A 20,285-nucleotide genomic window follows, 5' to 3' on the forward strand; every position below is an offset into this window, starting at 1 on the left:
GGTGCGTCCCGCCCCGCCGCCTGGGGCTGCAAAGTTTCAGTTTCGCTTTCTTTGAGTTTCGCTTTTCCCTCCCCGTTCGGATCAGCGGCAGCGCCGTCCCCTCTCCTCTCCTTGGCGCCGGGTGAGTAGGTCGCGTCTCGCAGTCCCCCGACCGCGGGGCGGAGGGCGACCGACACTCTCTCGTCTCCTCTCGGGTGGGCTTGGGCTTAGGCGGCAGGCGGGCAAGACTCGGCCCCCAGGGCCAGGGCTCCCACGTGAGGATGAAACTGGTCAGGTGATGAAGTCAAAGAAAGTTTCTCCAGAGTTTGTGATTCCTTTCAGCTCTTGTTGTTACTATTCTATGCAGCTAAAATGTAATTCCCATTCTTAATTCAGATTAATGCCTGCATTTTTAAAAATTTTGAAATTGTTCACCCGCTTTATAACCTTTCACCTGTTACCTCCCTCCAGCCCTATCCTTCAGACTGGCTCTTGGGGTTTTTCTGCCGTCATTCCTTGACTTGACCAACGGTATGGACTGCGCTCTGCCCTGTGTACTAGGGACTGCAGATGAGGCCGGAGGCCCCAACCGCACGGGCTCGTAAAGGGAGGTGGAGTTGTGAACAGAGAAGCAAATCTTTTCACTGCTTCCAAGAGGAAGTTTGAAGCAGAATCTTAATGAGAGAGAGAGAGAGAGAGAGGGGGGAGGGAGAGAGAGAGAGAGAGAGAGATAGAGAGAGAGAGAGAGAGAGAGAGAGAGATGGTGGCAGGGAGGGTTTGGGGGAGAGCATCTGAGGCAGGGGGACCATTGTGGTCTGAGGCACACCCGGAGCACTGGGGCTTTGGAGATGAGATGGGTGAGGGAGATGATGGAGGAAGGGGCTAGACCAGTGCTGTCCAGTACGAATATAATGAAACCAAATATCTAATTTAAAAATTTTTATGAGCCATATTTTTAAAAGTATAAACAGATGGAATTAATTTTAATGATGTTATTTAATTCAGTGTATTCTAAATTTAATCATTTATATATCCTAAATTAATCATTAAGCCTGTGATCAATGTTAAAAACTTGTATTTTACACCCTTTTTCTCAAACCGAGTCTTTATGATCCAGTGTTTATCTCACACTTACATCACATCTCTATTGAGACTAGCCGTATTTCAGGAGATCAGAAGCTAGCTGCACGTGGCTATTGGCCCACACTGGACAGACAGTATAGATCTAGATAATGAAAGGTCTTGAAGATCAGTGGGGAGAAATGGAAAGCCTGTGAGCTGGGGAAATAGAGTGACATGTCAAGTGTGCATTTTAGAAAGGTGCTGTTGACAGCCATGGGGAGGACACATTTCCAAGCAGGGATGAATGGACACAGAGAGGCCAGAGATAAGGTTTTTGCACACGACTTGTAAGACTCGAAATAGGTCAGTATTTACGGAGAGCAATTTGACAGTATTATCACAATTACAATTGCACAGACTTTATGATTCTGCAGTTAGGAGTCAAGAGAGCCTTTCACACTTTCTAAATTTGAACCAGTAAACAATGCCTATTCAAACAATAAAATATAAAATTAAATACATTTAAATCTTTAAAAAGAATGTATTGACATAGCTCAGGCAAGAGGCCCTCAGGCCCTGAAGTGAAGTGGTCAATGAGCAAGGAGGGTAGAGGCATAAGTGACTTAGGTGTTTGGACTTAGTTGATGTTTTGGTTATGGGACAAAAGAGAAGAATCTAGATTTATGAGTTGAGTGAATAAATGGTGTACCATTGATTGAACTGGAATCCAGGAGAGAAAGCAAGGATTTTGGAAGGGATTGGGTGAGGGTAGGGAGGTGAATTCAGGCAGAAGTCCTGTAAAGTGAGAAGTAGCAAAAGAACTGAGGGAAGATGGCATAGGAGAAGCCAAGAAAGCAGAGATTTAGGACTCAAAGAATGAAGTAACTATAGAAAAGGGTCAAGTAAAGGTTAGGACAGAAGACCAGGAAGCACAGAGAGTCACAAACAAGATGAATGCAAAGAGGCCCACTCCAAGACACAACATAATTAAAATGCCAAAATTAAAGTTAAGGAGAGAATCTTAAAAGCAGCAAGAGAAAAGCAGTTAGTTATGTACCTATAAGGGTGCCCCCTTAAGCTGGTCAGCTGATTTCGCAGAAGAAACTTTGCTGGCTAGAAGGGATTGGCAAGAAATATTCAAAGTCATGAAAAGCAAGGACCTGCAGCCAAGATTGCTCTACCCAGCAGAGATATCATTTAGAATTGAAGTGCCCTAGATAAAGAGCAAGTGAAAACTAAAGTAATTCATCATCACCAAACCATTATTATATGAAATGTTAAAATGACTTATTTAAGAAAAAGAAGTTCAAAACTATGCACAGTAAAATGGCAATAAATACATACCTATCAACAACTGAATCTAAAAAACAAACTACACAAGAACAGAGAACAATGTTTTGATGGCTGCAAGATGGGAAGGAGGTGTGGAGGAATGGGCAAAAAGGTGAGGGGATTAAGAAGTAGAAATAGGTAATTACAGAGTAGCCATGGGGATGTGAAGTAAGAAATGGAGTAGCCAAAGAACTTACAGGCATGACCCATGGACATGAACAATGGTTAGGGGATTGCCTGAAGGAGTAGCGGGTACTGGGTGTAGGGGGACAAAGGGAGAAAAACTGGGACAACTGTAATAGCATAATCAATAAAATATAATCTAAAAAAAGAGAAAAAAAGATTAGTACAGAAGAGAGTCTACTGGGGTTAACCTCATGGAGGACACTGATGAGCAGTTTCAGAGGATTGCTGGGGGTGAGGCAGGAGCCCGCTACAGTGGGCTGAGCAGGCAGATGGATGGAGGAGAGTCGTCCTATTCATGCTGCCCCTGCAGAGAAAAAACACAGTAGGAACCAGTTATAGAAAATTAGGAAGACTTTTGCTATTATTGGTGTTGTTTTTAAAATGGAAGAGATTGAATATTTTGGGCAATATGCGGCTTGTTTCTAATTTCTCTGGGCTTAACACTTGGCACCGCCCCCTCCCCCCTGCCCCCCGGCCCCCACCCAGTCTATCCCTAGGCCTTTGAAGCCTGGTCTATAGAAAAAAACAAGTGCAACACCATCTAAGGCGAAAGCCCACGGGAAGCCCACCGCCGAAGGCTTCCTTCTTTTGTGAAAACAGTAGTGCCCTCTGGGGGCAAAAATGCATCTTGCCTTCCCACTTTCAAATTGTACTGGATATGCTGCTTTTCCTGGCATGTTAGAATAATAGTGCTCTGATGCTGTAGATAGCCGTACAAAATTTTTCTACTGAAAGGCATTACAAATCATTTCAGAGGCAAATGGCAACTATGTGGGTAGCTAGTGTAGGCTATTGTGGCATCAAGCATTTTCATTTCTACCTCGTTGATGGAACAGTCATTAAAATACTTCTTTCAGTGTTTCTGATTTTTATCCAGATATTCCTCTTTCTTATTAGATCAAGGAATTTACCACAAGCTCAGTATACACATCCTTGACAGGCATAAGTACAGTTCCTTTCTTCAAATACTCTCCAGGATTCTTCATGCTCACTCATGTGGTTTGTTTTTCCTCATTTTATTTTTAATGCCTTGCTCAGTCTTACTACTTGGTATTATTCTCCTCTTCTAACTGTGTAAAAACCTGCTCCATCCTTCAGGGTCTGCTTCTAGTCTCACCTTCTCCGTAAAGCTTTCCCTGCTATAGCCTGATAGCTCTTGGTCATCTCTGAACTGCCGTTATGGTTTCAATTAGAGCCTCTCTGTAAAGGATAGGAGGCAAACAGTAACTACAGCAGTAAAACAATAGTACCTCTTCACCAGTAAAACTAAAAACTACTTAAGATTAGAAATCATCTTTGGTCTTTCTATGGTTTAGTCTTCCCTAAGATCAGGTCAATGCTTATTGTACCCTTTGTATTCATTTATAGGAGTGGGCCACCATATTTTGAGTCCAACAGTCTATGCTCAGAAACACAAAACAGAGTGTGAACATTTAAAGACCCAGAGCCCTGGAGGATGGACTTTCCTAAGGTAAAAGGACTTATATATAAATGCATATGTATATGAACTTTGATCAGCACATGAATAGCTCTTCCTATAACAGCAAGAAATCTGGGTCATCAGTTTGGTTTTAATAGCCCAGCAAAAGTGTTCTCCTCATACCATGTGAAACAAAGGGAATCGAGAATATGCTAATTGAATTAACAGAGGCACCATTAGGATGGATGACTTTTAAAAATGCAATGTCAGTATCATTTTGATTCTGTCTACTCATTCAGCAGGTTTGCTTTTGCAGAATGAGGGGAGGAGGATTATGGAGGATGAATTAAAACTAGGAAACAGAGAAAAGACATCTCATTTGTTTAACCATAAAATTCTACATTCAGGCTCAAGCCATGAAATAGGCAATGGGAAGTGGGTCCTGACTGGTAACTGGGGAGGTGCAGCTGAGGAGGCTGACGTCCCCATGGCTTCTGTTCCGTCTAGGGAAACCCTACAAGCCCTTGGAGATTGGAGGCCTGTCTGAAAGTTTTGGGTCATTTTGGATTGTGACCTTTGGGTCTTTTCAATTGTTAATCTCTAACCCTTGATCTCATTCTGAATTAGAAGTGCACCGATTGGCCTCTAGGAAATGGGATAGGGTCAATGTTTGCTGGAACATTTAGTACTTCAGGTATTTCAGGCACACAGATTAAAAAAAGGAACAAAACACATGTTCCCCTGCCCCCCAAACCCAGAGCTTTTAGCACAGTTTCTTCTGCTTTCTGATTATTACTTTTGTGAGCACTGTATTTGTCTTCAGTAATCTGTAGTCATTCAGTTTCCGTTTTTTTTAAAACAACTCTCATTTTTCACAGGGTGCGGGAGCAGTAGCTTACAATGAGAAAGCAGGTAGGAACACTTCACTCTCGGTCTTGTTTCAGAAGGCCTTTGCTCATATCTGTCCTCAGTGGAAAAGGGGGACCGCAGAAGGAGACTGTCCCCCCTGCAAATGTTCAGGTTCGTGACTGCAGGACCTTGTGGCAACCCGGCGCGTGCCTCAGAAGGGGGACTGCTTGAGAGGCAGTGTGCATCAGCAGGCATGTTCTCTTAGAGTTCCCGCTGATCCTTTCCTTTGCCCACAAGATGTGAGACTTCTGACTGCAGCCCTAGTAACTGGTCAGAAGAGGGGACCCACTGATTGTCCCTTGCTCAGCAAAGGCTGTAAGAGCCAAATGGAACCTGCCTAATCCTAAGGGTGGCCCACTCAAAATTTAAGCACAGGCCAATTGGATCTGGCTACGTAAGTGCTGCTCCTTTTAAATAATTGAAACCACCAGGGGTCTTTCTAGGTGGCTGAGATTAGAAATAGGAGTTGAAGTAAAATATAATTAATTACCATATTTGACCTATTTTAGGATGCACAGTTTTTACCACCTGTGAAATAAAGCTACTCCCTATCAATCAATAATATGCCATAGTTTAATTGGCATTGTTTTTCCTTTCTCAGTAGAATATAATAATGATGTCACTGGTTCCATGAAATACGGTGTCACAGGTTGGCTTCTCAAGGAAGCAGAAACTGAGATGGAGTGAGGAATGCAAAAAGTTTACTGTGAAAGGAAAAGAGGAGAAACCAGGTGGGGCAGGTGGAGCCATCAGATTATAAGAAAAACCTGGCAGAGCTCTGTCAGCCTGAGATTGCCCATTAGGGGAGTCCCCCATTGGACATAAATGGCCTTGATCAGCCAATGATGGGTCTGCCCTCAGAATAGTGTGACTTTGGCTGGAAGTCTGAGAGGGACCTTGAGGGGCTAAGAACTGGAGGCTGTGTGTCAGCTAACTGTATTCCCTCCTTCATAACCACATTGAAGGGGGATCTGAGCAGCTCATCTCCTTATCTGCCACATACAGTAAGTAATTTTTAGTCTACCAGTTTTAATTCCACTAAAATTTTCCCATGAAACTAGAGTATGATGCTCTACCCATTTGCTGGACCATGCCCGCAGAGAGCATCCTTGACTAATGACTGACAGAAGTTGAATGAATATCTTAGCTTCTTTCCCCTTCTGGTGGTATAACTCTGAGACACACTGTTCCCCAGTGGAGTTAAGCTTCATTTGCTTCGTAACACATCCTTTATTCATTCCCTTCCTTTTCCTGTCTTACTTTCCCATTCTGCCCTCCCATCTCATGCCCCTGGTGTTTTCTAGGATCAACTCCCAAATCAACTCAAATCCATATCTCAGAGTCTGCTTCTAAGAGAACCGAGACTAAGGCACAAAGACTAAGCAAACAAGTTATGAATAAAGTCTCCACTTGTTTTTGACTCATATTAAGTCCTTCCCAATATTCATGCCTTAAGCCCAAACTTGCTGTTTTTATGTAGACTTTAAAATTCATGAGTGCCGTACACACATAGTTTTCTTGTCGCCATCACTGTATTGATGTAGCTACCAATTATGGAGTATTTACTAATGCCAAACACAAGACTAAGTAAGCACTTTATGGGCAATTTTCCATTGAAAATTCTTAGATATTCTTGGTCTAATTACATATCGCAGTGAGAAAGAAAACCAGGAAGGGGGCTAGAGGAAGTTCATCTCAGTTTCACATATGGGAAACTCAGTGTCCTGATGTGAAGTGGTATTACATCCTTTTCAAAGGAACCTTTGCTCATTTTTTTCTTTCTTTCTTTCTTTTTTTTATCTTCTCTGTTTTTCCAGAGACTGACATTATTAGAGAAAACTATAGTGGGCAAATACCCATTAATCACAATGACTTCAAAATTTTAAAAAATAATGAGAGTCAACTGTTTGATGTTCTCCAGAATAAATTTGACTGTATCTCTACCCTGGTCTCTCCAGACTGGGAAGGTAACAGCAAGTCTCTGAAAGTCTTCAGAAAAATGCTGACTCCTTTGTTAGAGCTGTCTGTCTGGAAGGATGACCTCACCAGACATGCTGTTGATGTTGTGGTGAATGCAGCCAATGAAGACCTTATGCATGGGGGAGGCCTGGCCCTTGCCCTGGTGAAAGCTGGTGGCCAAGAAATCCAAGAGGAGAGTAGAAGAATGGTTTCTAGTTACGGTAAAATACCACCTGGTGAGATAGCTATCACAGGAGCAGGGAGGCTTCCCTGCAAATTTATTATCCACGCTGTTGGGCCTCGGTGGATGGAGATACATAGGGAGAAATGTATCAATCAGCTGCAAAGCGCCATTTTAAATATTTTGAATTGTGTCACCTCTGCCAGTACATGCATTGAGTCAGTGGCAATTCCAGCCCTGAGCTCTGGGATTTTCCAGTTTCCTCTGGATTTGTGTACACAGATCATTGTAGAAACTATCAGGAATTATTTCGAAGGGATACAACTGACCCAGAATTTAAAAGAAATTCACCTGGTAAGCAATGAGGAGCCTACAGTTGCTGCCTTCAAAACTGCTTCAGAAGGCATACTAAAGGAGAACGAGCTGGGATCCAGGGTGAGTCAAGGAGCCATGCTTCCTTTCAGTACGATGGTTGTGAACAACCTGACTGTCCAGATTGTCCAAGACTTCATTGGATGGCAAGAGGTAAGTCTTTGTATTCTCTTGCACTGCCAATAGGTAGTTAAACCTATCAAGTATGTTTTGAGTGTGTCCTATTTCAAACACTGTTTAATCCTGTTAGGTTAAGAGTATGGACTTTAGAGACAGACCATCTGGATTTGAATACTGGCTTTGCCATTTACTAACTGGGTAATATGAATCCAGTTACTTTATCTTTTGGTTCTCAGTGTCTTCATCTGGAAACTGAGGGTACTAATAACAATATCTTAGAGTTAGAATCAATACACATAAAATGCTTAGAATGGAGCCTGGCACATGATAAGTATTTATGACTATTACTAATATTATTCTTAGGCACCATGCAGAAATAGAACAATCTTTGATTCCAAGGAACTTAAAAATTCATTATACTCTTTTTATGAGAAAACAATACCTATTTGAAGAATCACATTGCTAGACAAACCATCTGAACATTTCTGAAGCAACCTATCAATAGTAAACAAAAAAGTCAATACAAAATGAATTCATAATATTTAAGAGCACGTACATTTATGACAAGAGTGGAATGAATTGAGAAAGATTACTTCAGAAGATGGGAATTTTGGATCTGATCTCAAGTTACAACAGATATGAATTGACAGAAAGAGCAGCCAGGTTGTTAGAATGATCAGAGAGACACAGAGGAATTAATGGATAGAATACAATGAGCTGGACCAGTCAGGAGACTTAGGTGGACCTGTAAGTTATATTCTGAGTATACAGCTCTGTGCCAGCGGCCATGGAATACAAAGTGTGACTTAGCATTTAGCCAGGGTTCCTGAGGCGCAAAGGAGAGGGCCTTGGCAGGGAGGGAGAAAGTCAGGATAACAGTGAACCTAGGTATTTCTGGATTGGTGCAGCTCCTCTGCTAGGCAGAGAGCACCTTGAGGGTGGGCATCATAGCTTGTTCATCTTTGTAGCCCCAGAGCCTGGTCTGGGCATGTGTCTATGTGTTCAGCAAGTTATTGATGAGTGAGGGAAGGGTAATGCAGGGAACAGAGACTGCAACAGAGGAAGAGAGAGAATATAAGGCTATATTTTTTTCTTTTTTCTGGATCAGTGATGTCACATTTAAGACTCTCCTGTGGCCACAATCAAATAGACTTAATCATAAATGAAAACGTACCACTTATTGCCTGCAGGACAATTAGAAAGAAGACTGAGGGAACCCCCACAAAATGAAATATTTATTTGATAAGTCATTAATATGGAAACATAAAAGTGGAAACATCATAGTTGAATAACTTCTTTAATTCAAAAAAGTTTAATTGAAAAACTTTTATTGTATTTATTTATTTCCAAGAACATTAAGAACCTTAAAATTTCCAAATGGAGCCAGTTACCCCAAATTGCAAATTCTGACTGTTCTTTCAAAGTGAAGCATGCATTAATATCTCTGAGAAATATGTAAGGTAACCCCAAAGGGAGCCAAAACCATCAGGATGACTTAGGAGGATTTGGGCATGGTGGGGGAAAAAGGATACAACCATTTAAGCGCAAATCTTAGAGCTAACTATGTGATATTGCTTAAAATACAGCGCATGTATATGTGCAGTCTATTTCTGAGAGGACAGATGAACTGGGAAAAGCGGTTGCCTGTAGGATAGGTGAGTGTGTGAGGGATCTGAGGACCCCACCAAGGTGGAGCCCTACTTTTCACTGAGCCCTTTTTTGGTTCACTTTTGTTTTCTTTAATCATGTACTACTCACCTTTTAATACAAAACAGGAGGTAGAAATTTCCTGAGAAATTTTATTTCTACTCTAAAACAAAATGGAAAATTCACACAAAAATGGCAAAAGGTGATGACAGAGGGGCAGAGAATGAAACTACTCATTAATAAAGCCTAAAATAGCCCTGATCAGTATGGCTCAATTGGTTGGACTTCGTCCCAATGAAGCGAAAGGTCGCCAGTTCCATCCCCAGTCAGGGCACATGCCTGGGTTGTGGGTTTGGTCCCAGGTCGGGGTGCATATGAGAAGGCAGTTGATTGATGTTTCTCACATTGATGTTTCTCTCTCTCTCTTTCTCTCTCCCTCCCTCTCTCTAAAATTAAATTTTCTAATTTTTTTAAAATTAAAGCTTAGAATAAATCAGGGGATGCTCAGAATCTGGGACTATGGGAGGTATAAGCCAACAAGAGGCTGACAGATACTTGCAACAAAAATTGTGTCATCCACGAACTTTACCTAATTACTGAATAGGATAAACAGACTGATCAAATGATCACTCTTTGGAAATACAAGTTTATATCCATTATTAAGTGATATTTTTGTGGATTTGGGATTTCCAAAAGTAATTTTCAAAGCTCTTCAGGGAAGTAAAGATTTAAATTGGTCATTTAACAAAAAGTCATTTAACAGGGAATCCTGTCCATTTTTTTCCCTTTTCAGACGGATGCAGTTGTTAAATTTGAAAATCCAAGTCTTGGTGCTAGAGTTGGTCCTGTATCGGAATCAATTCTACAACAAGCAGATGAAATGGAAGAGAAAATTATCAAAAAAACCCTTCAGGATTCCCAGTTGGTACTGGTCACAAGTACACCTAAATTGCCCCATCAATATGTATTTTATGTGGCGTGGCCTTCAGAATATTCTACACAAGATCTGGTAAGGTCAAAATACATTTATCTTTATGTAGCTTGATAGTCTGTGTAGTCTTTGTTGAATTTCTATCACGTCATTACATTCATGAAATGTTGTCGTGGCATAGTCCCCATTTTCTACCACTCCTGTGAAAATCTGAAATATTGAATAATTCTTGTTGTTTTAATAAGCTATCTTAAGATGTTTAATCTAAAATAATACCTAACACATCTAATTTTTCAAGTGGGTATACCACAAAATAGACACAGAAACATCAGTATGCACACCCGTTCACCTTGCCACGTTGTGACACTGTAGGACTTTTCCTAAATGGGCCTGGGATTCGTCCTCTCCATATTTCTCTCCATCTGTTAAATTCCAGGAAGACCTGGGATTTTGGTTCTAGCATCATTCTAGTCAAATCCATTACCTGTGGTATCCTCCCACCTCTCTTTGCCTATCTTTACTTTGTCACCATTTCTGGTCCTTTCGTGGCTAGAGGGCCCTCTAATCCCAAGTTGGTCTCCCATTCATCCCTACCCTTCAGTTTTCCAAGATCCTTCCACAGACAACCTTCCCGTATTAGTATTCAGTTTAGATGTTGAAATATTGATGCAAAGTTTAAATCTGCCAAGTGTACTAGCACTTCTCAAGGAGAGGTTATATGAGAGACCTTAACAATACTGAATAAATACTGGTTACTTATTTTAACCTCTGCCTACTTTATTAAACTCCCAAGAGCTCTTTATGTTGAACTGGAAGTGGCAGATGAGTGAAGCTAACCTAACTGATGGTTGGCTCTCTGACCTGGGAGAAATCGTGGTGCCCAAATGTCTTGAATAGCACAACAAGGACCACTCGGTTACTTGAGTTTCTTTAGCTCTTTTAGTTTTCATCATTTAACCTTATAGCTGTAAATGGGTTCTCCTTCCTGCCCTCTGAGGAATCATGGACATAGCCTTGAGGGGGAGAGGGGATTAGTGTTGTAAACAACGGGCAGAGTCAAGAGGTAAGCAAAGTCTTATTTTTGACTTGAAGGCTGATCTTAAAATTGTTTGTCCTACAGAGATTGAAAAACATAGTGAAGAAGTGTTTGGAAAAATGCCTTGAGCTAAATATAACTTCCATTTCCTTTCCTGCCCTTGGGGTTGGAAACACTGATTTGGGGAAGTATTTAGCAGCAGAGATTATGTTTGGTGAAGTTTTAATGTTTGCCACACAATATTTTGGAAAACAACTAACTATAAAGTTCGTGATCCTTCCTAAAGAACAAGAGACATATAAGGTAAGTTAATATCTTAGAGATGTCCTACAATTCATTCATTCATTCATTCAACATCTGTTTAGTGTCTCCAATGTAAGACATGGGGCTAGACATGGTGATGTTCTAATTTGGTAAAATTTACTTTTGTAAATCGCCCATCTCAGACCTAGTAAAGAATACCATTGTAGTAGCCATGTTTAACTCACTACTTAGCTTCACTTCTTTCCTTCATTGGTACTTACTCTTCCCCCATCCTTAAAGGTAAGCAACCTCCTAGTTTCAGTGTGGGGTCCTATACTCCTCTCTCTACTTGCTTCTTCTAAGAACACAACTGTTCTTAAACTTCTTCAGAGTCTTATCTTCTGAGCCAACTTCAGACCCGCATTCCCAGCCCTCTCTTATTTCCACATAGATATCTGACTGCCCTCTTAAATCCAACATATTTAATACAAATTCTTTGTCTTTTCCTCTCCAATCAATCAACTTCCTTGGGCAAGTTACTTAACTGTACCTCAGTTGCCTCCGCTTTAATATGGGGATAATAACTACCATCTTATGGAGCAGTTGTGATAATTCAATGAGTTAATACATATAAACACTTAGAGCAGTACCTGGCATACAGTAAGTCCCCCATGAAGGTTAGCTGTTGTATTCGCTGTCATGAGCTACAGTTCACTGAATGCTGCTAAACTGAATACTAAATTAATTGTTATCCTTTTTTCCAATTAGATGGTAAGTTTTTTAACAGCAAGGGTATACCTGATTACTTTTGCCATGTCCCCAATACTGCCCTCAAATTCAATCTATTCTTACTGAACTCACCTGTAGGTGACTTCAGAGGGAAATCAGCTGTGGTCTAACACAAGTGGAGGGATGTGTGTGTAGGAGAGTGTGTGTGTCTCTGTGTCTTAGTGCAGCGATCTTATGCCCAGCTTCTTTAGTTTTCACTTCACCTCAGCTTTTTGTTTGATACTAGCCAGGACAGCTGAGTTTCTTTCATGAGAATAGGTCACTGATGTATTCAGCATAATTAATATATATTGCTATGCTGTTTTGCCTTTAAAGTTCCATCTCTTTATTCTCACTTAGTTGGCATTTTCAAAAAGGACTCTAATGGTGATGTTAAGGAATACTAAAAAAGAAATGAGATGAGACAGCACCATCAACTAGGTTTTGAAGACATAGGTTTCTGATCCTGCCAACAGCAATATCAAAGTGCTAGTGCCACTTCCCAGGCATGTGTCTGGGTTTGGGTGTTAAGGGCCTTCTGAGTTCCTGCCTGGCCCAGAGAGTGGCTGCAAACATTAGTCCTTTTTCATGCCTCCCAGCCTGTCTCTGTGTGGATGGTTGCCATTTTATCTCTTCATACAAGAAAACAAACTTATATTGGTTCTAGCTTGCTCTTTCCTGGAACAAGTGTGAAGGTTCTTATTCCTTTTGCTGTCTGACTAGACACCAGGAAGTGTGTAGTGTTTGCTGATTTCCTCTGCTGACTTCAAACTATCAATGTGACACCACTGGAGGTGCAGTTGAGAAGACGTGTGCATGATGGGCTCTTGCGAGCCAGTGTTAGTCGGCTCCAGCATACCGCTGTGTCTCACCCACAGCTGACCTGCAAGATGGTGGTGAATGACCCAGCGAAATAGTCCGCCTTCTTGACAAAATGAATCATCCTGTCCTTCATGTGAAGTTCACTAGTCCCCCCCAAGTAGAGGACTATAATTGTGCCCATATAGGTGCCCTGAGTATATCTTTGAACGGTTCATGAAGCACTATATCTCTACAAGAGGAATTAACCACATCTAGAAAAGAAGGTTCATTCTTTCCAACCTACAGGCAAAAATGTACAGGGCAGTTCAACAAAAGTAGAAAGATCAACCACAGTCTGAGGTCTCCCCTAGGGGCCAATAATAAAAATAGCTGCCATCTATTGCATCAGCCAGGTACTGTGCTACGAAGCTGTCTTGTACCATTCTCTCCCCAATCCTGTGATGAAGTCACTGTTGTTATCTCTATTTTACAAATGGGAAAACATATTAACCCAGAGGTTAGCACACACACAGCTAGTCAAATGGGCAAACAAAGATTCCAACCTGGGTCTGTCTGCCCCCAAAACCTGTGTTCTGAACCACCAAAGAAAAACAAAAAATAACTTGAGAGATGATATATCTTTCAGTTCCGTAACTCAAAGGAGAGGACTATCTAATGCAGTAACTTACATTATACCCTGACATTGACCCCTCAAGCTTCAAGCTTTTCAATATCAACACTATGTTATATCTGTGTGGAAGTATGATGTGTGTGCATGCATATGTATACCCTCTGGCCTTCTGATAAACATATCTTTTCTTCCTGAAAAAGTCTTTCAATGAGGGATGTGTGTTCAGAAAGATCAGAGGGCAGTTTACATATTTCTTCACAGAGGACATTACCTTGGCAAGTCCCTACACTTCAGAAAATGGATGAGTCAGATGTCCAGAGTTGACCTGACACAGGAAGAGCAACTTACACTGACCTCACAATAAGGTGATACCTATATTTGCATACTTGTGAATTTTTCAATTCATGAATGACAGTAAATAACTCCTCAGCTAACTGAAATACTTCACCAGCATTTCAGGGTGATAAGTGTCCTGGCTGGAGCTGAGTATCTGTAAAAGTGGATGGATAGTCATTCATTTGGTTTTTTAACAAATATTTATTGCGTATTTACCTTGTGCCAGGCACTGTGTCTCAAAATAAGGAACACCTCTCCAGGAACACATTACTGACATCCTTCACGTTAGGTGTTGGGCATTTGTGGACAGAGCTGGAAAAACTGCCAAATTCTTGCCATATAGAGCCACTTTTCCAAACCTTGCAGACCACCTGCTTGTTATCCATACATTCTTCTAAGTTACTGATACTGATTAAGTTACAGTCTTCCAAATTCAATTCAAAAGCCTTACCTAATTGATTTTTCACCCTGCAACACATCCTGACATTTAAAGTGACTTTGGGAGAGAGCTGATTTTTATCCAGCTTTCATATAGCAGTTATTCTTAGTCGATTTATCAGTTAATAATATTATTTCATTTGTTTTGTTTCCAAGTTCTTATATGGGGAGCACAGGGAAGTTCCCTGTAATGACCTCTCCAGGGACTAAATCTGTTAAGATGGAGAGCTTCTTGGTCTGGAAAAAGCAGTTGCATTTTTTTCATAAATTGTATTTATGAAAAAAAAAGTCCTAAAGATTAAGAAATTTTATTGTTAAAGTTCAGATGCAAAGCAAAATCTAGTTTTCACCTCAGTATTTATCATCTTTACAATGAAGTAATTACTGCCAATTGTATCAACTTTAAAAAAGGAAGACACTGGATATGGTGGTTCCAAATCTTAAGAGAGATGAGTTTTTTTGTTTTTTTGTTTTTTTGTTTTTATTTTTATTTATAAATCATGTTTATTCTATTATAGTTATCTCTATTTTTTCCCCCTTTATCCCTCTCCACCCATCCCATCCCAACCCCCCGCTCTCACAATCAATTCCCACTCTGTGGTCCATGTCCATGGGTCATTCATACATGTTCTTTGTCTAGTCCCTTCCCCTTCTTTCCACCATTGTCCTCTTTCCCCATCCCCTCTGGTCACTTTCAATCTGCTCCATGTTTCCATGCCTGTGGTTTATTTTGTTTGATAGTTTATTTTGTTGAATAGAGTCCACTTATAGGTGAGATCATATGGTATTTGTCTTTGATCAACTGGTTTATTTCACTTAGCTTAATATTCTCCAGTTCCATCCATGTTGTTGCAAAAGGTAGGAGTTAGAGATGAGTTTTTAAAATAGACAAATCTTTATCCATAAACTTTCATATAATAATAATTACAGCAATAGCTAACATATTGAATATTAACTGTGTCAGATGCAATTAGGAATTGATCATTTATTCATTCTACAGAAAAAGCATTGTGTCTAACACTTTTAAAAATGAAGTTGTTTTATTAATTACAAATATAAAGAACATCTGCCTTTATATTTGTCTTTGGTGCCATATCCACAGCTCCAGTTCAGTGCCTAATGGGCAATAAGTGGGACATTAATATCTTTTGAATGAGTGAGTCAATGAATGAATGAATGAAGGAATGTTAATGTTTTGCCTTGGAATATACTTCTTTTTTATGCCAGAGTTTGGTTTTCCTTCAATATTTCCTATACTTGTTTTCCCTACATGTTCTAATAGATTGTGGTACTGCACTTGCTGTTCCCCTCAGAGTGGATGAGGTCAAGTGTGGTGTGTGAAGGTAGAGGGAGGGATTTTGATACCAATGGCTAAAAGCTCTATTCTGCTTTGCTTTTTGTAGGCTTTCAGTACTGTAATGGAGAAGAGTAAGTCCAAGCAGCAGCCTTTCAACAGTTACAGTGGTAAGAAATTCATGGGTGAGAAGCAGTATCTCCCACCCTAGGCTCATTCTATTCTTGATCATCTAAACTAACTGAGGGAAGAAGAATAAAGAAGCTAAATATATTTCATTGTGCTCCTGCCTAGATACCAGCCTGCTCTGTACCTGACCATGTCTCAGTCCAGTTTTATATGAACAGAGCAAGGCTAAGTTGCATTAAGTAATCCACAGTGTGGATAGTTCATTTATAAATGTTGTCTATAATTTTTTTCTAAGAAAATGTTCTGCCCTTCACAAGCTGACTTGACCAGCACTCTTTCTGCTCTGAATGAGCAAACGTCTAATGGAGCTACTCTTTAATAATTACAGAAAACACATCTGTAATACCAGATAACAGTAAGTGTATTAACCCAGTGCTACCCAAATCTAGTAATCACTGAGATCATGATTGAAACGTTTTAAAAAGCAAACAAAAACCAAACAAACAAATGTATGTATAAGGCCCAACTCTACAGATTCTGATTCAGGAACTCTGGGTCTGGGCCAAGCATTTATGTTTTTCAGTGCCCCTTAATCATGCTACTGAACCAGTTTGGACATCACATAAACCAATGCTCATTGTTAGGAGGTGGAAAATGTTTAACTTTGTCTTATAACTACATTCCTTTAGTGGAATTTGAGTGGACTGAGATGGAATTGCCTCATGACAACTAGGTTGTGTACATCTGATTGTGTACATCTGAAATAGTCTTTTAATCTAAAGTATTCTGTAGATGTTAAGAATGCTAGACATTTAACCAGCAATAGAAATTGTTTGTATATGTCCCATTAGGGTCAAAATTATTTGTTTATACTTTTTATTGGAGAGTTCAGTTATGAATGTTCAGTGGCCCAGCAGTGCTGGAAATGAAGGAGGAACTTTAAGAGCTCTGATCTGTGACTGTGCCTCTTACAAACCTGTATGTATATGTGTGTGTGTGTGTGTGTGTGTGTATATCTATATATCTCTATATATCTATAGAGATATATATCTGTAAAATGATAATGACATACTGTTGCAAGGGTAGAGATTATGTATGTAAAAATATTCTGTAAATTGCAAAGCATTAAATAAATACCAGGGGGCAAATAATGAATGAGAGAATGGACAGACTCCCCAGGTAGCTAAGAGATGGGAAAGACTGCAAGGGGTTAAGGATGGCTTCATGGATGAGATGGTTCCAAACTTGGCTTTGAGGGTGCTGAGATCTTCAAAAGCCAGAGTTGGTGGGGTGGGGCACCTAAGGTAAAGAAAACTCATTGAAGCAAACATATGCAGTGCATGTTTGGAGAAACGCAATGAATCAAGAGAGGCTGGATAAGAGGATTTTGGGGTGAGGATAATATGGAAAAGAAACATACAAATATCTCTATGTCATCAATCTGAATAATAGGGCCAGACATTAACATTTATTTCAGTAATTCTTGAGGACATCTGTAAAGGAAGTATAGATTGACATTAATAGTGACAAATGATGATGCTCTCAGATTACCATTTGAGATGAATAATGATGAATGATGATGATCTCAGATTATCAAGGAAAAGTTAGACTATTACATATTATAGATATTATTAATGATGTTACTAATAGTGAGTGGTGATGATCTCAGATTATCAAGTTAGACTACTTAGGAACATAATGTGGTTCCATTAGAAATATTTAACTAATAGTTAAAATTAAATGTTCTGATGTTAGAAAAATATCCCATAGTGATCTGAACAATGTAGTTACCCAGAAGAACAGTTCTTTCCTGATGATGATGGATAAATGAATTATCACCATGTATTGTTTTTATTTTCTCCTAAAAAGTAATATAAGCCCCCAAACAGAACGAGGTTTAAAAGAAAAAGGCATGTCTTTAAGAACCCCTCCCCACACACACCCACACATACACACACTTCTAAAAAATAAAACATTGGGTTTTTTTCGCTCAGAGGAAGGCCATCCTCCCCCTCTCCTAGGTCTGTCCTGATACTTTTTCATAGTTCCCGGTACCTCCCAACTACTATATTAGGTGAAAGATGCTAATTACCACTATTGTCCTGGGATCGCTTACTGGGAGGCAGAATTGTGTGAGCAATAGACTGCCCACATCTACTAGCTCCCTGGCCACCATTTACTAGTGCTCAAACCCTGGGCAAGTTACTTAATAATTCTGAATTAGTTTCCTCATTTGTAAGACAGGGCTAGTAATAGTACCTGTCTCATTGGGTTGTGAGGATTGAATAAAATATGTAAAGCACTGAGATCAATGTTTAAAACATAGTAAGTGCTCAACTTGATTTTTCCTCTCAAAATATATTACTGAGATTCATCTATGTAACTAAAGTTCTCCACTTTTCATTGCTATATTAATATTCCATTGCTGAAGGACATGGGTTATTTCCAGTTCTTGGCTGTTACAAACAACAAGAATGTGAACTTTCTTGTAAATGCCCCCTGATACACGTGTGCCAAAGTTTCTTTAAATAATATAATTCTAGGAGTGGTTGCTTCAATTTTACATCTATCATGAATACATGTGAGTTCCAATTGCTCTATGTCTTTCCCAACGCTTGAGATGGTCAGGCTTATGAATTTCTGCCAGTCTGGTGGGTAATTTTTCATACTGCTGGTTACTAATGGGGAGGAACATCTTTTCACACATATATGGGCCATTTGTGTTTCCTCTTCTGTGAATTCTTTTGCCCAGCTGGCTACTGGGTTGTTTCTTTTTCTTAATGATTTGAAGGAATTCTTTATATATTTTAGATACTAGCTCACCTATGAATTCTCTCTCAGCTAGTCCATCCTCCTTCTCCCCTCCCTTTTTTTTCAATTTGGTTTCATAGCCGTCCTAATCCATCAGAGATTCTTCTTTATATATATCTTTACTCCTTGGAGCGGGGTTGTAGAAAGAGGTATGTGTGGGTGGGTTGGAACCAAGTTGCATTTCCTTTTCTGCTGGGATATATATACTATGTCAAGCAGCAGGAGCTGCTAAGGCCGCGAGGCTTGTTGTGGAGGTACACAATGCCCTGTCACACACACATGTAAGATACAAATAGGAATCCTGGGTATTGGAATTATTGGTATTTCCTTCTTTCACTATACTTTGATAATTTTCCTAGTTTGCAGTAATAAACAAGTATTATTTTATAATCAAATACATTTTAAAAAGAATTTTTACTCTTCAAGCTGTATGGCTTTCAAAGATGTTTGATTTTGAACCTGGGATTAGCAAGCGGTTAAGGAAAATCCCATGCAGGAGGAAATAATAGTTGGGCAACATCCAGAGTGAAATCATAAGGTCAACTCACCTGTGAATTGATAAATGCAAGACAGCAGAGGGCAAGACGTGATAAAGCCAACCCCTTACAAGCTAAACTCTGTATTCTCGAGGAAACTACAAACTACCATTAGCTTTCTTTTATAACCAGCACAGCTTTCAGAAATATTACTTAATTGAAGCTGCTTCATCAGACAGTGGTGACAATATCCTGGGGTGAACACTGGCCAGGGTGTACTGCTATGCTGTGGTTTAAAACCCACCTGTCTTCTGTAGTTGCTTATGATTGCCTTTTTCAGTCCCTCAGGGGACCAGAGAGAACCAAGAGCATGGGCTAAAAGCTAAATCTCCAGCCATCAATCTGATGGGATCTAAATGGGAAAAGATACAGGAGGCCCAAGAGTGGATCCAAAGGATATTGACCCACCAGGACCAGCACATCATTGAAAATAATCACATCCTCTACCTTGGGAAAAAGGAACATGACATTTTGTCTCAGCTTCAGGCAGCCTCAAAGGTCTCTATCTCAGAGATTATTACTCCAAGAAAGGCAACTTTAGAGATTAAAGGAGCCCAGGCTGACCTCATTGAGGTGGTTATGAAGATTGAAAAAATGCTGTGTGAAGTTCAAGAGGAAATGGCAAGAAAAAAGGAGCAAGCTCTTTGGAGCTTGTCAAGTGAGTAACTTTCTATTTAGCTGGAAATCAGCCCTCCCAACTGTCCTTTTGGGTGTGATTATGTTTGTCTGTGTGTGGGTAAGAGATAGAATGGGGGAGAGAAAGCAAACCATGTAGGTTCTGTGTTAGGCCATAAACTTTTGTAACCATTTTGGGGTTGTTTCTATCAACTGGGTTAATTATTAGTAAATTCACACACACACACACACACACACAGTTGGATTTACTTATGGTGACATGGATTGCCTTAAGAGGCGGTTATGGGGAAAGCCTAGGGTAACTCTCTTCCAGGTGATGGGGAAAAGTACACCTTTAATTCTGCAGATGGAGCATTCAAATGTACACATTCCACTTGATTAATTAATTTCTTGAATTGAGTACTATTGCATTTATTTGTTGCTGGCAGCCTTAGGAACCCTAAAATTACTTCTTTTGAGCATTCTCACCACTGTAAATTATTAATTGGTATTGTTACGTACTCAAGTATCACCCATTTTGTGGGGCAA

The 20,285-nt window shown here is 40.0% G+C and overlaps 1 protein-coding gene across 3 annotated transcripts in view; it reads left to right on the forward strand.

Moving 5' to 3' along the window:
- Positions 1-21: 21 nt before the first annotated feature.
- The window catches only part of PARP9 (poly(ADP-ribose) polymerase family member 9), a 30,168-nt gene continuing 9,904 nt past the window's right edge, over positions 22-20,285 (forward strand). Inside the window, exons 1-9 of one of the 3 annotated variants that reach the window (XM_054575213.1) lie at positions 61-121; positions 451-510; positions 3,928-4,030; positions 4,858-4,999; positions 6,706-7,553; positions 9,961-10,176; positions 11,219-11,437; positions 15,755-15,815; positions 19,402-19,779. In XM_054575213.1, the coding sequence (XP_054431188.1) occupies positions 4,016-4,030; positions 4,858-4,999; positions 6,706-7,553; positions 9,961-10,176; positions 11,219-11,437; positions 15,755-15,815; positions 19,402-19,779 (1,879 nt within the window). In that variant the 5' untranslated portion in view covers positions 61-121; positions 451-510; positions 3,928-4,015. Of the gene's footprint in view, positions 122-450; positions 511-3,927; positions 4,031-4,857; positions 5,000-6,705; positions 7,554-9,960; positions 10,177-11,218; positions 11,438-15,754; positions 15,816-19,401; positions 19,780-20,285 lie in introns of all 3 variants that reach the window. The other 2 variants (XM_054575214.1, XM_054575212.1) reach the window with 2 other exon arrangements.

This window comes from Pteronotus mesoamericanus, unplaced genomic scaffold, assembly GCF_021234165.1.
Source record: "Pteronotus mesoamericanus isolate MK-2021 breed Mesoamerican mustached bat unplaced genomic scaffold, CSHL_Meso_final contig_27, whole genome shotgun sequence".
In the NCBI taxonomy this organism is placed as follows: domain Eukaryota; kingdom Metazoa; phylum Chordata; class Mammalia; order Chiroptera; family Mormoopidae; genus Pteronotus; species Pteronotus mesoamericanus.